Below are 16,887 nucleotides of genomic sequence, written 5' to 3'. Positions count from 1 at the left end.
TTTTTAATCCAGAGTTATGGATTCTCTCTGTGTTTTCATGGCCAGTTTGGTTAGAACGAGCTAAGAACATCAATCCTGAGTTTAGACTGTCTGAACTCAAGCCCCAGCCCTGTTAGTTGCCAACAAGGTCCTTTACCCTCTGCACCCCACGTTTCCCCCTAGAAAATCATTCTATTTCACAGAATGACTAATAGCTACAGAGAACTTTAGAAGCATCTGGTACGTAAACAAGCCTCACATTCTAAACTCACAATTCCCCAGTTCCTGAAATCTCTGGAAAAGTCAGAACAGAGAGGGAACGAGTCTCTAGTCTAACGTTCACACAGGCAAGGATTTGTGTGTATGATACTCGTGTTTGTGCACATGTATGGATGTGTACATGAACATAGGGACCAGAGGCTGATGCTGTGTTGGTTTGCATCACTCTGAACCTTGAGGCTTGGCCTCTCCCGTGAGCTGGGACTTGCCAACTGGACTTGACCCGCTGTCCAGTAAATCCCAGGGACCTTCCAGTTTCCACCTCCCCAAAGTGAGGATTACAGGGGTGTAGCACCATGCCTCTTCTTAAATTTGTGTGTACGTGCACATGTGTGTGCCATATGTGTGCAGGTGTATGCAATTCCTTGAAGCTGGAGTTATAGAAGTTGAGAGTTGCCTGATGTGGCTGCTGGGAACTGAACCCAGGTCCTCCGGAAGAGCAGTTAAGAGCTCTAAACCACTGAGCCGTCTCTCCAGCTCCCCATGCCTATTGTTTCCTGTGAACGCTGAACTTAAGACTTCACGTTTGCAAAGCAAGCATGGCATCAACTGAGCCATCTCCCGGGCCACATATGCAAGGATTTTATGTAGTTTTTATGCTGGAAAAACCCTAACTGCAAGTCAAGTTTATAATCCCCAAAGCTCAGGAGGCGGAGGCAGGAGGATTAAGAGTTCACATCAGGTTCACCTGGTATGATGCCAGCTTGAATTACAAGAGAACCTGTGTATCATTCTACCAACCCCATACCAAGAATAAAGCAGACTTCACCTGCTCTCACGTCTACAAAATCCCCCGGAGGATAAAGTATCCCTGTCCTTTCCTACAAAGAATGACCGAGCAGACTGGCTTCAATTTTAGATTCACGTGCCATTTAGGATAGACGGTGCCTCTTTACTAGAATCAGTTTCATAGCCAGACACACGAGTTCTGATGAGGTGCTGAGAAAAATGCCCTGTCCAGCCCATCTTTTTCCTATTGGTGTGACGATCTCAGGAAGGGACTTGTCCAAAGTCATCGCTCAGACACCTAGAAAGAAGTCATGAGGACACACAAAAACGGGCAGGAACCAATCTGAACTACTTAAACATCCTCAGACAAGGGTTCTAGAAAATGAGACCAGGCTAAATGCCAAGAGGATGGAGAAAAGTACCAGGATGAGTGGGTTGGATTTCTTCCGAATGTCCACACCAGCCTCTGCGTTGTGGTAAATGTTGTTGCCAGCGATCAAGCCTCCACCCTCCAATCGAAGAAAGATGCCTGATGCCCGGCAGCGGTAAATATCATTCCTGAGCATGACAATCTAAGCAGAAGAGAGAACAAAACATTTCTTTGGTCAAAGGATGGTCAAAAACTATCAGAGGAGATGGTTTAGGGGGTAATGGACTTGCTGACAAGCCTGACAACACAAGTTCACTTCCCAGGATAGTGAGAGGAGAGTTGTCTGGACCTCCACACTCATGCTGCGGTACGTGTGCACGCGCATGTGCACATGCACACACACACGGAATACACATGTGCACACACAGAGACATACACATGGGTACACACGCACATATACAGACATGTACACACATACACTCACATGTACCACATACACATGGTCATACACAGGTGCACACACACGCATACACAAACGTACACACATACACTCACACGCACCACACACACACACACACACACACACACTGTGTAGTAATAATAACAAACCCTACAAGAAGAGCATGCAAGTTTTTCCCTCCCACACAGTCCCAGCAGTTCACAGTTTGTAAGAGGGGTGCCTCTCTGTGCACCCAATCTTCCAGGCTCGTTTCAGAGGACACCATCTCCCTATACACTGCGACACTTCCTTTCGCACTATGTACTTCGAGCCAGAGTTTTTCTAAAGCTCAGAAGCCTGGCCCTGGGCTCATGGGGTGGTGGAGAGAAGCTTACAGAGCAAGCCAAGCTGTCTTTGTTAGGCCTCAAACCCAGGACAATCAGCTGACCCGGGTGCCTACTTAACATATCAAGTGGACTTGCCACCAGGTTCTCTCAGCATCCCTTATTCCCTGTCGTGGGGTTCTTTTGGCCCCATACCCCGCCACCTATCCTAAACTTCTCCAGCCCAGAGACCGGGCTACCCTTCCTCATTTCTCTTCCCTGTATACCAGACATTTTGGTCACCCAACCTTTTTTCCCTTTTTGTCTACCCTTTACCCTCCTGACCTCTTGGTCTTCTGGCCCTCCCCTCTTCCTCACAACGTCCAACTCAGGGCCACTACTCTGGACTCTCCTAGATGTCCCTGCCTTTGCCTGCTCTCCCTATTACCTACAATAAACCTGCACCTCCCCCATACCTAGGAGCAGTCATGTCCTTTTTTTAATTTTTTTTTTCCCCATTCACTTCATGCTCTTGAGCTTGCTCTAAAAAGTGTGGCCAACAATGACTTCATCTCCAGGGACCACCTGTCCTGGGATCACAGGGCTGCACCACCACACACTACTTTATGTAGTGCTAGACAGTGAACCTGGCACTACCGACTGAGTCACGTCCCTAGCCCATAGCAGTCACTTCCGGGTCTGTCTTTCCCACTGAGCCTTCATCAAAATCCACCTGATTCCAAGTGCTGATTCCACAGCCAGTGCTGAGCTCAGCGCTAAGGGATTCTCCCTCCAGATTCCCTCCCATTTATGAAACCAAGACCCATGATTTTTTTTTCTTGCAGTGCTAGGGTTCAAACTCAGGCCCTTATACCTACGAGGCAAGCACTCTATCACTGAGATACACCCCAGCTCACGGCTTTTGAGGCACAGCCTCACTGTATAGCCCGGCCTCATCTGGAACTCACGGGCTTTCCTGCCTCTCAGGTGCCAGCCATTACAGCCATGTGCCACCACTTCCAGCCCATGGCCAAGCCTTAATTTAAAAAATATTATTTAGTTAAAGCTGAGTATGATGACGCACGCCTTTAGTCCCAGCACTGGGGAGAGAGGGGAGGAAGGCTAGAGGTCAGCCTGAGCTATATGGCGAGGCTCTGTCTCACACAAAAGAAAACCAGAAAACAAAAAGTAGTTACGAAAAAAAAATTTACAACCAAAAAATTAGTTAAGTGATGGGGCAATGGTTTAGTTAGTGAAGTGCCCGCTGCATGGATGAAAGGACCCGAGTTCAGTCCACACCTGCACATGCACACGTGTGCACACACAGATTCATTTTTCTAAGAAAAATGCCTGCTCCTGTTACCTATGGATCTTTCTTGGTGTAGCTACTGGTATGTCAAAACTACTGATACTCTAAACTGTTGTGAGATAATCTTTTGGCACACTGTAAAGATGTTGTCTCTGCCTAAGGCACCTGATTGGTTTAATAAGGAACTGCAAGGCCAATAGTGAGGCAGAAGAGATTACGAGTTAATAGAAAGTAGTTTAGGTATAAAACTGGATTCATCAACATAGGATAGATAGTAGAGTAATTTCTCCAAATTTGCTAAATACAAATGAACTGAACACTGTAAATGTAATTCTTACCTAACAATTGTTCTTGCTGTATATAGTTTTACTCTGTTAGAATTAAAAACTTTCCTTTTAATTAGACAAAAGGGAGAAATACTGTAGGATAATATTTTTGTACATTGTAAAGATGTGTATTCGCCTAAAGTACCTGATTTGTTTAATAAAGAGCTGAATGGCCAATAGTTAGGCATGACGGGTTAGGTGGGACTTCCGGGCAGAGAGAGGAACTCAGGATGAATGTAGGTGCACGAGGAGGTGCCAGCCATACCCAGAGGAAGTCAGACGTACAAAATGAATGAGAGGGGAAAAGGCACGTGGTAGAACGTAAATGATTAAAAACTGGTTAATTTAAGTTATAAGAACAAGCTGAGAACAAGCCAAGCTAAAGGTCAAGTTTTCATAATAACAAGTCTCACTGAGGAGCTGGTAGCCCAACCGAAAGACCTCCTACAACAAACTAGAGGGTCAGAAACCCGGATGTTAAGAAGTCTCTTTAAACAATGTAGCACAGTGTAGTTCCCACATAAAGGATGTGTTTCTTGTTACAATTTCTTATATGTAGTAAGTATATACATATGTATTGTTTTAAATAATTTTATATTAAGATAAATCATTCTACTAATAAATTATTATTTATTAATAATGCGTGTGGAGGAACGAATACCCCTGTAATCCCAGCACTTGGGAGGCAGAGGCAGGAGGATCTCTGTGAACTTGAGGCCAGCTGTGTCTCACTGTGTCTCCAAAACAAAACCTCAACCAAAGTATGACAGGACAGGACATACTTGGGGGCAAGCAGGGCAGACACTCTGAGTAAGGTACCATGCCCACTGTCTTAAATTAGGGTTCCTACTGCTGTGATAAAAAACAAGTTGGGGAGGAAAGGGTTTATTTGGTTTATACTTCCATATCATAGTTCATCATCAAAGGAAGTCAGGACAGAAACTCAAACAGGGCAGGAACCTGGAGGCAGGAGCTAATTCAGAGGCCATGGAGGGGTGCTGCTCACTGGCTTGCTTCACAAGGCTTGCCCAGCCTGCTTTCTTATTATAGAGCCCAGAACCACCAGCCCAGGGATGGAAACACCCACAATGGGCTAGTCCTCCCCCACCCATCACTAATTAAGAAAATACCCTGCAGGTTTGCCTGCAGCCCGACCTTATAGAGGCATTTTTCACTTGAGGGTCTCTTCTCTCTAAGGACCCGAGCTTGGGTTGACAGAAAACTAGCTGGCACACCTGCCCCGGACTCCCCTCTAACTTTCCACAGAAGTTGCTTTAAATAGTAGGGTAAAGGCAACACACCCCAGGACCCACAGGAAAGAGGAGAACGGGTAAACAAAAGCCAGCTTTACCCCTGGGTTGACAGAGAAAGACCAGACCGGAGGCCCTTCCCCACCTGGGCTTCATACACTAGAACACATTCAAGAAAAGCCCCACCAGGGGCTGGAGAGATGGCTTAGTGGTTAAGAGCACCGACTGCTCTTCCATAGTCCCTGAGTTCAATTCCCAGCAACCACATGGTGGTTCACAGCCATCTATAATGTAGACCTCCGCCCCCTTAGGCACACATGGAAGGAATGATGTACAAATAACAAATAAATAAATCCAAAAAAAAAAAAAAAGCTCCATCACACACAGATATGGGAGAGACAGTGATATGCCAATGACCTGTAAGGACTCATGTGGTTAGGGCCCGGCACTTCCAGAGTCTACAGTGTCGGTCCTCGACAGTACCTTGCTATTGTGTATACACCTCACTGCGTAAGTCAGGTTCCGGAAGATGTTTCCTTCCATCTTGGCTCGGCCATAAGAGCAGACGAAGACGCCACCCTTCCCATCCCGGAAGAGGCACTTGCGGATGAGGCAGCCCTGAACAGAGCTGGCTAGTGCCATGGCTTCCTTGTCCTTCTGCAGCTCCTGATGCAGTGAGTTCAGCACTAGACAGCTGGGCAGCTGAATGGATGCTCCTGGTAGTGGAGGGCCCAGAAAGGAGCCGCCCAGGACAGGGCGCGGGCCCTGCACCTGGTAGGACAGTCTGTACGTGAGCTGCTCATCGTCCTCGTCCTCCCCGCTGGGGCTCAGGCCACCATCGCTGCTCTCTGGAGTCTGGGCCACCCTCTCCCCATCGCTGCCCACTTCTGCCTCCTGGGAGCCAGTCTTGGAGTCCGGTTTTGGAGAGCTAGAGGCTGGGCTCGTAGGACTCTGGCTGCCCTCGATGACAATGTCGCAGGTCCTTGGGCTCCAGGCCTGGTCCCGGCTCTCTAGTTCCAAGGACATTAAAAACTCATTGTCTTCTGCAGGGAGCAAGATGGGAGAGGACTTGATAAGGCCCAGCAGGTACTTGTAGGCCCAGTTTTTATCTGCCGATGGGTGACCCTCAACAGTTACGGAGTTGTTTTCGCTGCCCACAAACTCACAGTTTTCCAGCATACATAAGGGCACATTGTGCAGAAAGACATGGGTGTTTTTGAAGGTGCAAAATTTCACTTGGCAGGTTCCTGGGCCGTGGACCTGAATGTGACCATTCTCAAAGTTGCAGTTGTCAAACTGGACGTGACCCGAAGTGGTCTGGGGGAAAAGAAAGAGAACACACAGTGAGAAGCCTACCCTTGGTTTTGACGGTCATCACCAAGCTACTCCTCCAGGGAGACAGAGATGGAAACCAGGCCCTTGGTTTCACTTCCTACTCTCCTGTAAAAGGCTTGGCCATCAGCTGTCACTCCGAGGACCTGGGGAGTAGGTCTGCATCAAAGAGGCACAAGAATAACTGCCAATCATTGCATCCTTCTAATTCTGTTATCCTTCTAAAGGGCACCTTAGAAACAGGCAAGAAGGACTGAGCACTCCTTTGACTGGGACAGGTTATGGGGTTGGGCCAGCCACAGGCATTAGGACAGACCAGTCTGTGCGGCTACTGGTGTGCGGAGGAGCAGAGCAAATGACAGGTCTTGTCTTCAAAGAGAAAGACAGGGACTGCTGCCAGGGGTGGGGGTGTGCTCTGGCGGCTGACCAGAGCTCTGCTCTTCCAGCCGCGTTAGCCAGGACAAACGGCTTCACCTCGCTAAGCCTCACTTTCCTGTCTGTAGAATGTGGCTTGCTAGTTTATAAATCAAAAGACGGTACTCAGTGACAGTTAGCTGATCTGAGGTCAAAGACACAGGACCTCAGGAGTCTGACTGAAGGACAGGAAAGCACTGAACCTGTTAATTTGACTGGGACCCTGGGCCTGGGTGACAGCTAAGCTTGGGGAGGCCAAACTGATTTATACCCTTTTCTGGATTTGCATAAACCCTACACGATACATCTCAACCATAGGATAAAGCAGCGTCCAATGAGTCTAATCCACAACCCAAACAGATGACCCCTTGAGCAATTAAAAGCCTCTCTATCAGTGACCTGCCTTGGCAGTTTTTGGAGGAGGGTGACATCCCTGACCCCAGGTACTCTAGGTGTTTCCATATCCCTCCATGACTTTCTCTGCTGCCAGTGAAGCCATGTTCCCTCCTTGGTCCTCTCAGTTTTCTGGAGATGCAGTAGAGTTGGCATTCTCATAAGAGATCACTGTTTGTGGGAAATTGTCCAGGCCTTTTCAGTTCTCAGGCAAGGACATCTCAGACCTCTGTGCCTTCTTAGATGGGAGATGGCCATGGACCCAGTACTCACATATGCTGACTGTAAAGATGAGGGGCGGCAGCTGTCCTTCTGAGGCAGCAGCAGAGACCGACGTGAGCATTCACTGTGGGAATCAATGTATTTCAAGACACGAAGCCTTCTATCAATGAATTTCAAGGCATGAGGGTTAGGTAGGGAGCCTTGCTTCTAGGGCAAACTTTACTCCTAGGTCTGCACACCAGCACAGGGACACCTGCTATTCCTTCTGAAATATCCTAGTTCTAAAAAGCAGGAGGCTTTGGGGCTTCCAAGGACTTTGGCATGATATAACTTTATAAACCAGAGGACCTGGTTTGAGTTCTAACCTCACTAATTGCCCACCTGGGAGACTTACTAGCGTCTCTGACTTTTGCTAACACTCCCCACACTTGCCCAAAGCAGCACAGCTACTGATCACCACAGATGTCTGCTTAGACGGAAGCTTGTCTTGAGTATTAATAAGGCTTTGGATCCAAGCTCCGCCCATAAGCCTGAAACCTTGGTTATGTTGTATTGTTAGGCCTCGGTTTCCCTCATCTAGAAAGCCAAGGGATGCAACCTCCTCTCAGGGCTGTAGGAAAGAGGAAGTGAGATGCGGCCATAAAGCACACGTCTGGTGCACACTGAGTGACCCAAAGGGGCCGGTGAGGCGCTGACCAGTCTGTTGTACTGCCAGAGGCGCAGGCGCCATGCTCTTCTGCAGGACCACCTGCTCCTCCACACGTGACCACCCTGTGCTAACGCAGGACGTGCTAGACTAACTAGGTGCCCTTGAGAAGCAATGACTGCTGCACAGGATGAGGTTCGGGTGCTGAGGTCCACTGTCCCCTCTCTGGACAGGCCGCTGTCACCATGCCGCACACTCTGCCACCTCACTGCTCTACCCGGTGCTCGAGCTGATCTGGTTAGGAACAGAATGGGTATAGAAAGTTTTGTCCTTAGCCCACGTCTCATTTCTTATGCAGCTTTAAAGGAAGTGAGGTACGAAGCACAATTCTGTACTATACTGACCCGTGAGCCCGCTTTTCGGCTAGCTCAATTCTCGGGAGTGTGCGCATAGGGATTAACTACTAAACTCTCAGCTCTAACCCAAAAGGGAAGTGCACTGATGAGGGCACGGTTGTGCGGTCCAGTCTGGGTGGCACCCAGCGTGCACCCACCTTATACATGATTGGTGAGAACCAGGCTGGCATGAAGACAAGATTGCACACGCGTGTGGTTGAGCAGTGCTGGTCAATGCTGGCGAGCAGGGCCACCTCACCCAGCTTCCCGTGGCCCACAATCTCCACTGGCACCTTCAGGATGATCTCGCCTTGCTCCTCGTACACACCTGGGAAGAGCACGATTCGATCATAGAGGCTGGCCATGGCTAAGGCACTGCCCAGGCTGTCAAACTCATGGCCCGGCCCAACATTCAAGGTGCGGCGCTCCCTCTTCCTGCGGAACAGAGAGAAGCAGATGGAGGACTCCAAGTCCAGCGCGTTCTTGGTCCAGGTCTTGGAGGCCAGGTAATGCTGCTTGAAGGCCTCCCGCCACGACTCAGGCTCCACATCGGGCTGGTTGGGCCAGTTGGGGTGGCGGCACTCGGTGCAGCCCAGACACAGCTGCCGCCAGCGGGTACTGTCAAGGCTGAGGATCAGCTCATACCAGGCCCTGCAAACCAGGCTGCAGCGGCCCAGGTCAGGCAGGTGCAGGTAGGCTAAGATCACGCGCCACAGCTCCAGGGGGAGGCCACCTGTTTCCATGATCACCTGGGGGAAAGACACAAAAGAAGATTTTTGTCTACTCCCCTTTTACTGTTTCCTTTTTAAAAATAACACCCCCCTCACCCCAGGGAGGAGCAAGTGAACAAGGCACAGCCAATCAGAGGGCTCCATTTCCTCAACAAGCACCGTTAACTTGGTTAGATGAAGAGGCAGCTAAGTAATTAGGGAACCACGCCTCTGGGGGATTCTGTGATGCAGTTCCAGGGATAAGAAGGCCAGGAGGACTCCGACCTAATCCATGTGCTAATCCCTTGATAGATGCACACTATGATGGCATCATCAGAGGTAGGGCAGCTACTGGAAGCAGGACCTGGTCGCATGTCCTTGGAACTGTATTTTGTCCTGTATCTTCCAGTAATACCCTTTCCTCTGCTTCCATGTGTCATGAGGTAAAGGACCTGCTCTAGGCCAGAGAGCTGGCTCAGAGGTTAAAAGCACTTACTGCCCTTCCAGAGGATCTAAAGTCAGATCCCAAAACCCACTCAGGTGGCTGACCACCACCTGTAATCCCAGCCCCAGGGGATTCCACACCTTCTTCGGGTTTCCACAGGTACCTGCACTCAAATGAACATACAAACTTACACATAAAACTAACTAACTATCCTCTTAAAAACCTCTTCTATAAACCACGTATAGCGGCACATCCCTTTAATCCCAGCACTTGGGAGGCGATGTAGGTGGATTTCTGAATTTGCGGTCAGCCTGGTCTACACACAGTGAGTTCCAGGACAGTCAGAGCTAGTAGTGAGACCCTGACTCAAAACAGACAAACAAAGAAACCTGTTCTACCACTTACTCTCTGTTTTGATACTCTGCCCAACCACACATAGTTAGGAGCAGGGTACTCAGTCTGTTACACCAGGTGAGCTCTTGGGCTCAACTGATCCTCTATCAGACAGGGTACTGATAGATCCTCTTGTCCCAGCTCCTCAAGTTGCTAGGAACAGGCACATCCATGTGTCCATATGTATCCATAAGCTAAGTAAATATGTTTAGCTTTTCTTAATATTTTTTTATTTATTATGTATACAATATTCTGTCTGCATGTATGCCTGCAGGCCAGAAGAAGCCACCAGACCTTATTACAGATGGTTGTGAGCCATCATGTTGTTGCTGGGAAATGAACTCAGGACCTTTGGAAGAGCAGGCAATGCTCTTAGCTGCTGAGCCATCTCTCCAGCCCCCTATTTAGCTTTAAAAAAAAAAAAAAAATCTGGTCTGGTGCCCTCTTCTGGCCTGTAGACATACACACAGATAGAATATTGTATACATAATAAATAAATAAATATTTTTTAAAAATCTGTACTGAAATATTGTGTTGTAGCAATGGAAACAGAAAAAGACCACATTTCACAAGGACCCCACCAGGGCTCCAGGTTTGGGGTTCAGGAAGCAAACGTTCTAGCTGCTGGCCTCTCAAGAGGCAGCCAGTTCTATCCTTCCTGCAGATTCACCCTTGTCCCCAGTTCCAGGGGTCTGAGTCTAGAATGAGGTTGGGACCATTAATCCTCCCTTCAGGGTCCCCCGAAGCTCAGATAAGGGTCTCCTTGCATCCCACTGTCTTTTCCCTATTGCTCTATTTGCATTATGTACACGATCCCCATATTATCCACTGGGAGCCGTGCAGCAAGGGGATTTCTCTAACTAGCTAACTCTGTTTTAAAAGTGTGCTCTACAAGTTCTGCCTTTTCTCTCTGCCACTGGGGCCTCTGAGCACGGAATTACAAAGCAACACCAGTCCCCAGGGCCTGTGTGCCTGTAGCGTGACGTCTGTTAAGAACTGGAAAAACAGTGTGTGAGAAAGCAGGTCCTGGGGGAGGCTCCCAACACTTCCACATTTAACATGGTCCTAAGAGGCGAGCTCAGGCTTCCTGTGGTCTCTTCCAGCCTCCCACTGGAGAGCCACATGCCTCTGGGCCACTTGGTGTCCCCAGCCTCAGGAAGAGCAGCAGAGGACTTAGCTCAAAGCAGAGAAGCCTTGAACCTCTCTGAGCCTACTTCCTCACCTTCTGACCAAGAAAAACACTTCTCACAAAATGGCTCTTCTGCCACAGTGTAAAGATTTTGACAATTTCTAAAAAAGTAACATTTGGTTAACAAATACTTGATTGCCCCATTATGAGCCAGGCTCTGTTCCAAGTACTGAAAAACAAAAAAGAAGACAAAGTCCCTACCCTCAGAGACAGGCAAGAAACTCAGCAAATGTGAGCACAAACGCCACAGAGAAGGAAGGCAGGAGTTGTGTGTGTGTGTGTGTGTGTGTGTGTGTGTGTGTGAACACAAACACTACCAAGAAGGGACGCGGGAGTTGTGTGTGCGTGTGTGAACAACTGCCAGGGACTATTTTAGACAGGCTGTCAGGGATGGTCTCTGGCAAAGTGCCCTTGAATAGTGACCTGATATGACAGATGAAGAGAGAGCAAAGTCTGGAGACCAAGTGCTCAGCCAGTTCAGCAGGTACAGGACACATGTAATGGATCAGGACTCTGAAGGAGAAAGTGGACATAGCAGACTTTGAGCACAACGGTAGTCTCCCCATAGAAAGCGCTAGAACGAAGGCTCTGTTCTGGTTTGGCTGTCTGTCTTCCCACTGCTCTTCTGTCCGCCCTGGCCTCAGAGTCTGGGATATTTCAGTTCCTGACCTCCGGCTTGCCCACCTAGACTGACACTTCCCAAAACAGACTGTCTAGAGACTTCCTCCTCCTCTTGACCTTTCCTGAGTGAACTGTAAGCTCCTTAAGGGGAGGAACTGGGTAGGACTGTGTGTAATCTTCCTAGAACTCTGCCCACAGTGGGTATTAGCCCTGCATGAAAACTGTGATAGGATGGACAATGCTGAGACTTCAGACCACTGCCACAGATGCCTGTGTAACCAGGAAACAAACCGAAGCCTGTGCACAGCACTTGCCATGTCTGAGACCACATAGTGGGTTCACAAGTCCGTGGGGAAGCAGATAAGGGTCCTGCTCCCTACCCAAAGATTCATCTACCAAAACAAAAAAAACACCCCAAAACAAAATAACAAAACAAAAAACCCCACTATACCCTCTAACCAAAACAATGCCATCCATCACCAAACCAAAACAAAACACAGTATAAATGGAGGAGCACTCAGTGTTTCGAGAGAAGAAAAACCTGCTGGAATGACAGACACCTGAAATCCCATCAGGAGATGACGGAGGGAGACCAAAGGGTCTAGGCCAATCTAAGCTGCATCCAAGCAACACCCTGTCTCAAACAAAATGCTATTTTCCCAATGTATTATAGTGGTATATTATTTGTGTTTTAAGAAACAAAGCTTGCCTGAAGATCGGAGGGCAAAGCAGCCATACTAGCCAGCCATACAGGCCAAGGAATGGTGGTACACACCTTTAATCCCAGGACTCAGGAGACAGAGGCAGACAGATCACTGTGAATTCAAGGCCACCCTAGGCTATACAAAATTGAATCTGTCTAAAAGAGAAAACAAAGCTCACACAAAGGTGATCCCAACACTTGGGTTCACACACCTTTAATACCAGCACTAGGGAGGTGGAGGCAGAAGCCATATGTGCATATGGCTGGACAGAGAGAGGACTACAAAGGGGAAGAGACAGGAACTCAGTGGAGTGTGGAGTGTGAGGATTTGTGGAGACAGGATCTTGCCCTTTAGGTCTGAAGATTTGGTAGAGGTAAAAAGTCTCTCTAGTGGTTAACTGTTTTGCTTTTCTGATCTTCAGGTTGAACTCCAATATCTGTCTCTGGGTTTTTATTATTTGTGCTACAATGTATTCTTTCATATTTTTCTCTTCACATCCCTTTGAAGTGAACAATTTAAAACAGCATTCCCAGGGTCTAGAGGTTAGTTAGAACACTAATCTTGGGTGTCATCACATACTGACTGGATCAGACGTAACACTTTTTTAAGATTCTGGCAAGTACTTTATTATTTATTTATTCATTTAATTTTCCAAGACAGAGTTTTTCTGTCTCCACACTGACAGTCCTGGCACTCACTCTGTAGATCAGGCTGGCCTCAGATTCAGAGACCTGCCTGCTTCTGTCTCTTGAGTGCTGAGATTATAGGTGTGCACCACCATGCCCAAGCAAGAGCAGCAAGTATTCTTCACTGCTGAGCCATCTTTCCGGCCCCCGGTACGGCATTTTAGCAAAATCAACAAGGAACTTGTGTAGACTCTAAGCTTGAGAAGCCCTGAATTAAAGTAGTTCCATCTTCATTTTACAGATATATGGAGGAGCTCAGCCTGAGAGAACGCAAGTGACACGGGACTTGCCCAAGTCACTGCGCAGAACAGAGGATCAGGGCGGCAGTGAGCTGCATGGGTGAGTGAGAACCTGAGATGTGGACAGGAGTAAGGCTGAAGAAAGTCTGCAGAGAAGCTGGGCGTCAATAAAAGCCTGAGGGGAACCCATTCTGAGACTGATACAGCTCCAGGGTCAGCCAGAAAAGGTAGCTGGTTCCCACAGACACAGCAACTGGAGCCATTAGTTAGTTAACCTGGGGCGCCGCCCTGAGTCCCTGCAGAAAAGGTTCTACACATCATGGTGAAATGACTATACGAAGAGCCCAGTGGGCTTCACATCCTAGCTGGGACTCTGCCTCCCCTTTACTGGCTAACCTTTAGCAGGTGACCGAACTCTGCTTTCAAGTTCTCTGGTCAGATAACGACAAAATGGCCCAGCATGGTGCACATTCCTGCAATCCCAGATCTTGGGTAGTGGGAAACAGGAGGCCAGTGAGTCTGAAGCTAGTCTGGGCTGCAGACCTGGTGTCTCAACAAAACCCAAACAACAAAAACCAATTGCTTCCTACTTAGTTTCAAAGTGGTGGGAGATTAGATTTTTTAGTTTTAAAAATCAATAAGAACAAAGGATCTAGGGAAGCTCAAACCTTTAGTGTCCATGTTGGAGGTGGTGGAAGGGAAACAGGGCTCTCCACCCACACTGCGAGGCATACAAAGCACCAGCTAAATAAGAACAAACTGCCCAGCAGAGCCACGGTAATAGGTTAATGATTTAAAATCTCAAATCCAAGGAGATGTCTCTCTCTACTTTTGCAGATTTTAGTTCAAATCCGTTCTGAAGTAATACAGAGTGATGTATGAGCCACAAAAAGGCCGCACACAGGCCTGTACCCACACCCGTCCACAGACAACAGAGAAAAAAACAAGACTCTGGGGGTGGCAGATCTCAGCTGGGCATCCCATCATTTCGTTGAACCTCAGTTCTCTTCGGTCTAAGAGACGAGATTTTCAGTGTGGAAATCAGATGCTGTAATTCAGAACACCGTGCACTTGATCTAAGTCAGGAGCTTTGAGAGGTTTAGGCTGCACAGGCTCTCCCTTCCCCCTTCTCTGTCAGCCCAGGGCCTGCTCGCTGAGGTTCACGTAGGAAGAAACATGAATCTGAGAATCCTTTCAACTGGCCTTAGTCCTGATGATCACTAACTCAATACACAGACCTGAAAGGGTGAGGGAATGTTTTGGGGTTTCTGTTGGTTTGTTTTTGTTTTGTTTTGAGGCAGAGCCTCACAATAAAGCCTTGCTTGGCCTGGAAAGTCACTTTGTAGCCCAGGTAGGCCTCTAATTCAAGAACTACATCCCTGAGTAGTAGGTGTAGATAACCACACCCCCCAGGAAGGTATTTTGAGGGTTTACTTTATTCAGGAGCTGTGTCATCTCAGTGTGTACTCAACGCAAACCGCACTGCAAATCTCACCCCCAGAATCTGGCGGGAATCTACCCGGATTCCTATCTTGGATCAAGTCCAACATCCCCGGAGTACAATCACCTGCTGCCCAGGTTCCTTTTTATAATGTTGGGTTTCAGGGCTAGTGATGGCACAGGACACCTGACCATGCATCACAGATGTATATGCAGACTCACTGACTGTAAAAAAGATGAAATCGGTCCTGCAATTATTACTGAGCATCATAAAATGTCTAATTTGGACTGATAGCATTCTACCAGGAAGTCTAAAGATTTGGGATTTCAAATCAAAATCTACAAAAGTTCAGGGCACCTTCCCTGCAGAGTGGAGACCCCAACCACTTAAACACTGTCAATCAGTTGTCACCTTCTGCCTCCCAACCTGCCACACACCGCTCCAACCACCTCTTTAGTCATGCTCAGTTTGAGGCGATTTTCACACCAAGTGATTGCTACTTTACTGGTGACATTAAACACTCGATGGAGTCAGACTGGCCTCTAGCCGGCCTCATCTATAAAAACGGAGTCCTTAGGGACTTGTTAGGCGGATGAAAGATGCCTGGGAAGCAGTTACCACGCGCCTGATACACAGTAAACACACAGTTAGGTGGTGGACTTCCCTCCCTGGGATGTTTTCCTAAATCACATCCCTCCCTCTTCTCCTTCACCACGTGCTGAGCCCTTTTCTCAGCATCTTAGTAAGAAATAAAATGTCTGAAGTGCAGAAGGGGTAGTGCTGACTATCCACTTCCTTGGCCCAGGATCAGCTTCACTAGCAGTGCTTGCCAAGGATTGTTTTAGAAAAGAATTTTAATTATGTCTGTCTTTCTGTGAGTTGTGTACACTTGAGGGATGATGCCTGAGGAGGCCAAAAGAGGGCGCTGGGTCCTCTGGAGCTGGAATTCCTAAGGGCCACTGAACTCAGGCCCTTAGAAAGAACAGTAAGTGCTCTGGATGCTGAGCCATTTCTCCAGCCCCAACAATTCTTTACTGTATCTGGGTTAAGAAGGAGGTTCCTGGGTCCTGACCATCAAACGGCAAAGAGAACAAGTTCTCTTATTCGCAACAGGATTGGAACAGCATGGGCAGCAGAATTCACCCGGATGGGCATGGACCCAAGTTCCAAATATCAAATTCTAGGAAGGTTTTTTTTTTTTATTTTCATTTTTCAAGTACAATTAAGGGAGCAAACGGTAGCACTTAAGGACCTTATGCCAGGACCTTCTAGAACATAGTGGAAAGTCTGGACTCTTGGCAGCCACAAGGCCTTCAGTCAGACCAGCATTGCTCCATTCCCCTTTGACTCTACATAATTTTGTTTTGGTGGCATTAGGGATTGAACCCAGGGCCTTGTGCATGTGAAGCAAGCTTGCTACCACTGAGTTACACACATTACTGAGTCTTTCCCTTTTGTTTTTTCACAAAAGATCTTGCTGTGTTACCTAGGCTGGCCTCAAACTTTTTACTTCTACACACAAGCCCCAACAGTGTATGTTCCTCCTCGTTTTTATGCATGTATTTTTTGGTGGTGGCAATGATCCTAGGGCCTTGTGTATGCCAGGCTATATCCCCAGCCCCCTTCTTTTGAGACAAACCTTACTAAATTGCCAAGACGTCTCTTGGCTCACTCTGCTGCCCAGGCAGGCCTTGAACTTGTGATCCTCCTCTTGAGCCTCTCAAGCAGCTGAGATTACAGGCCTGCAACACCAAACCTAGCACTTTCCTCGTCCTTAGAACTGTGTTCCCAGTCCATTTAGCCGATGGGCTGTCACTCACAGTGCTTTAGCCAGGGCAAGACACCACAAAGAATAGATATTTGACCCAAAGTAGACAGACTCTCCATGGTCCTTGTCAGGAATGGGAGGAACTCGGGGAAGATCACCTGAGGGACGAAGGAATGTAGCCAAATTAAAGGATGCAGGACGGGGATTCAGAGAGACAAAGAGATTTTCTTTCTTTTTAAAAAACATTTATTTATTTTGGAGGGAGGCACCTTTCATAGCATATAT

General features: G+C 47.9%; 1 protein-coding gene across 1 annotated transcript in view; it reads right to left on the bottom strand.

Moving 5' to 3' along the window:
- The window catches only part of Fbxo10 (F-box protein 10), a 39,627-nt gene that overhangs the window by 14,286 nt on the left and 8,454 nt on the right, over positions 1 to 16,887 (bottom strand). The window contains exons 2-4 of the mRNA XM_050155870.1: positions 8,565 to 9,155; positions 5,488 to 6,321; positions 1,410 to 1,559 (exon numbers count right to left, since the gene is read on the bottom strand). Coding sequence (XP_050011827.1) covers positions 1,410 to 1,559; positions 5,488 to 6,321; positions 8,565 to 9,149 — 1,569 coding nt within the window. The 5' untranslated portion in view covers positions 9,150 to 9,155. The remainder of the gene's footprint in view (positions 1 to 1,409; positions 1,560 to 5,487; positions 6,322 to 8,564; positions 9,156 to 16,887) is intronic.

The sequence above is a fragment of the Alexandromys fortis genome, unplaced genomic scaffold (genome assembly GCF_014885135.2).
Source record: "Alexandromys fortis isolate MF-2015 unplaced genomic scaffold, M_Fortis_MF-2015_v1.1 scaffold_92, whole genome shotgun sequence".
NCBI lineage: Eukaryota > Metazoa > Chordata > Mammalia > Rodentia > Cricetidae > Alexandromys > Alexandromys fortis.
This window is presented reverse-complemented; position numbering and strand designations above follow the sequence as displayed.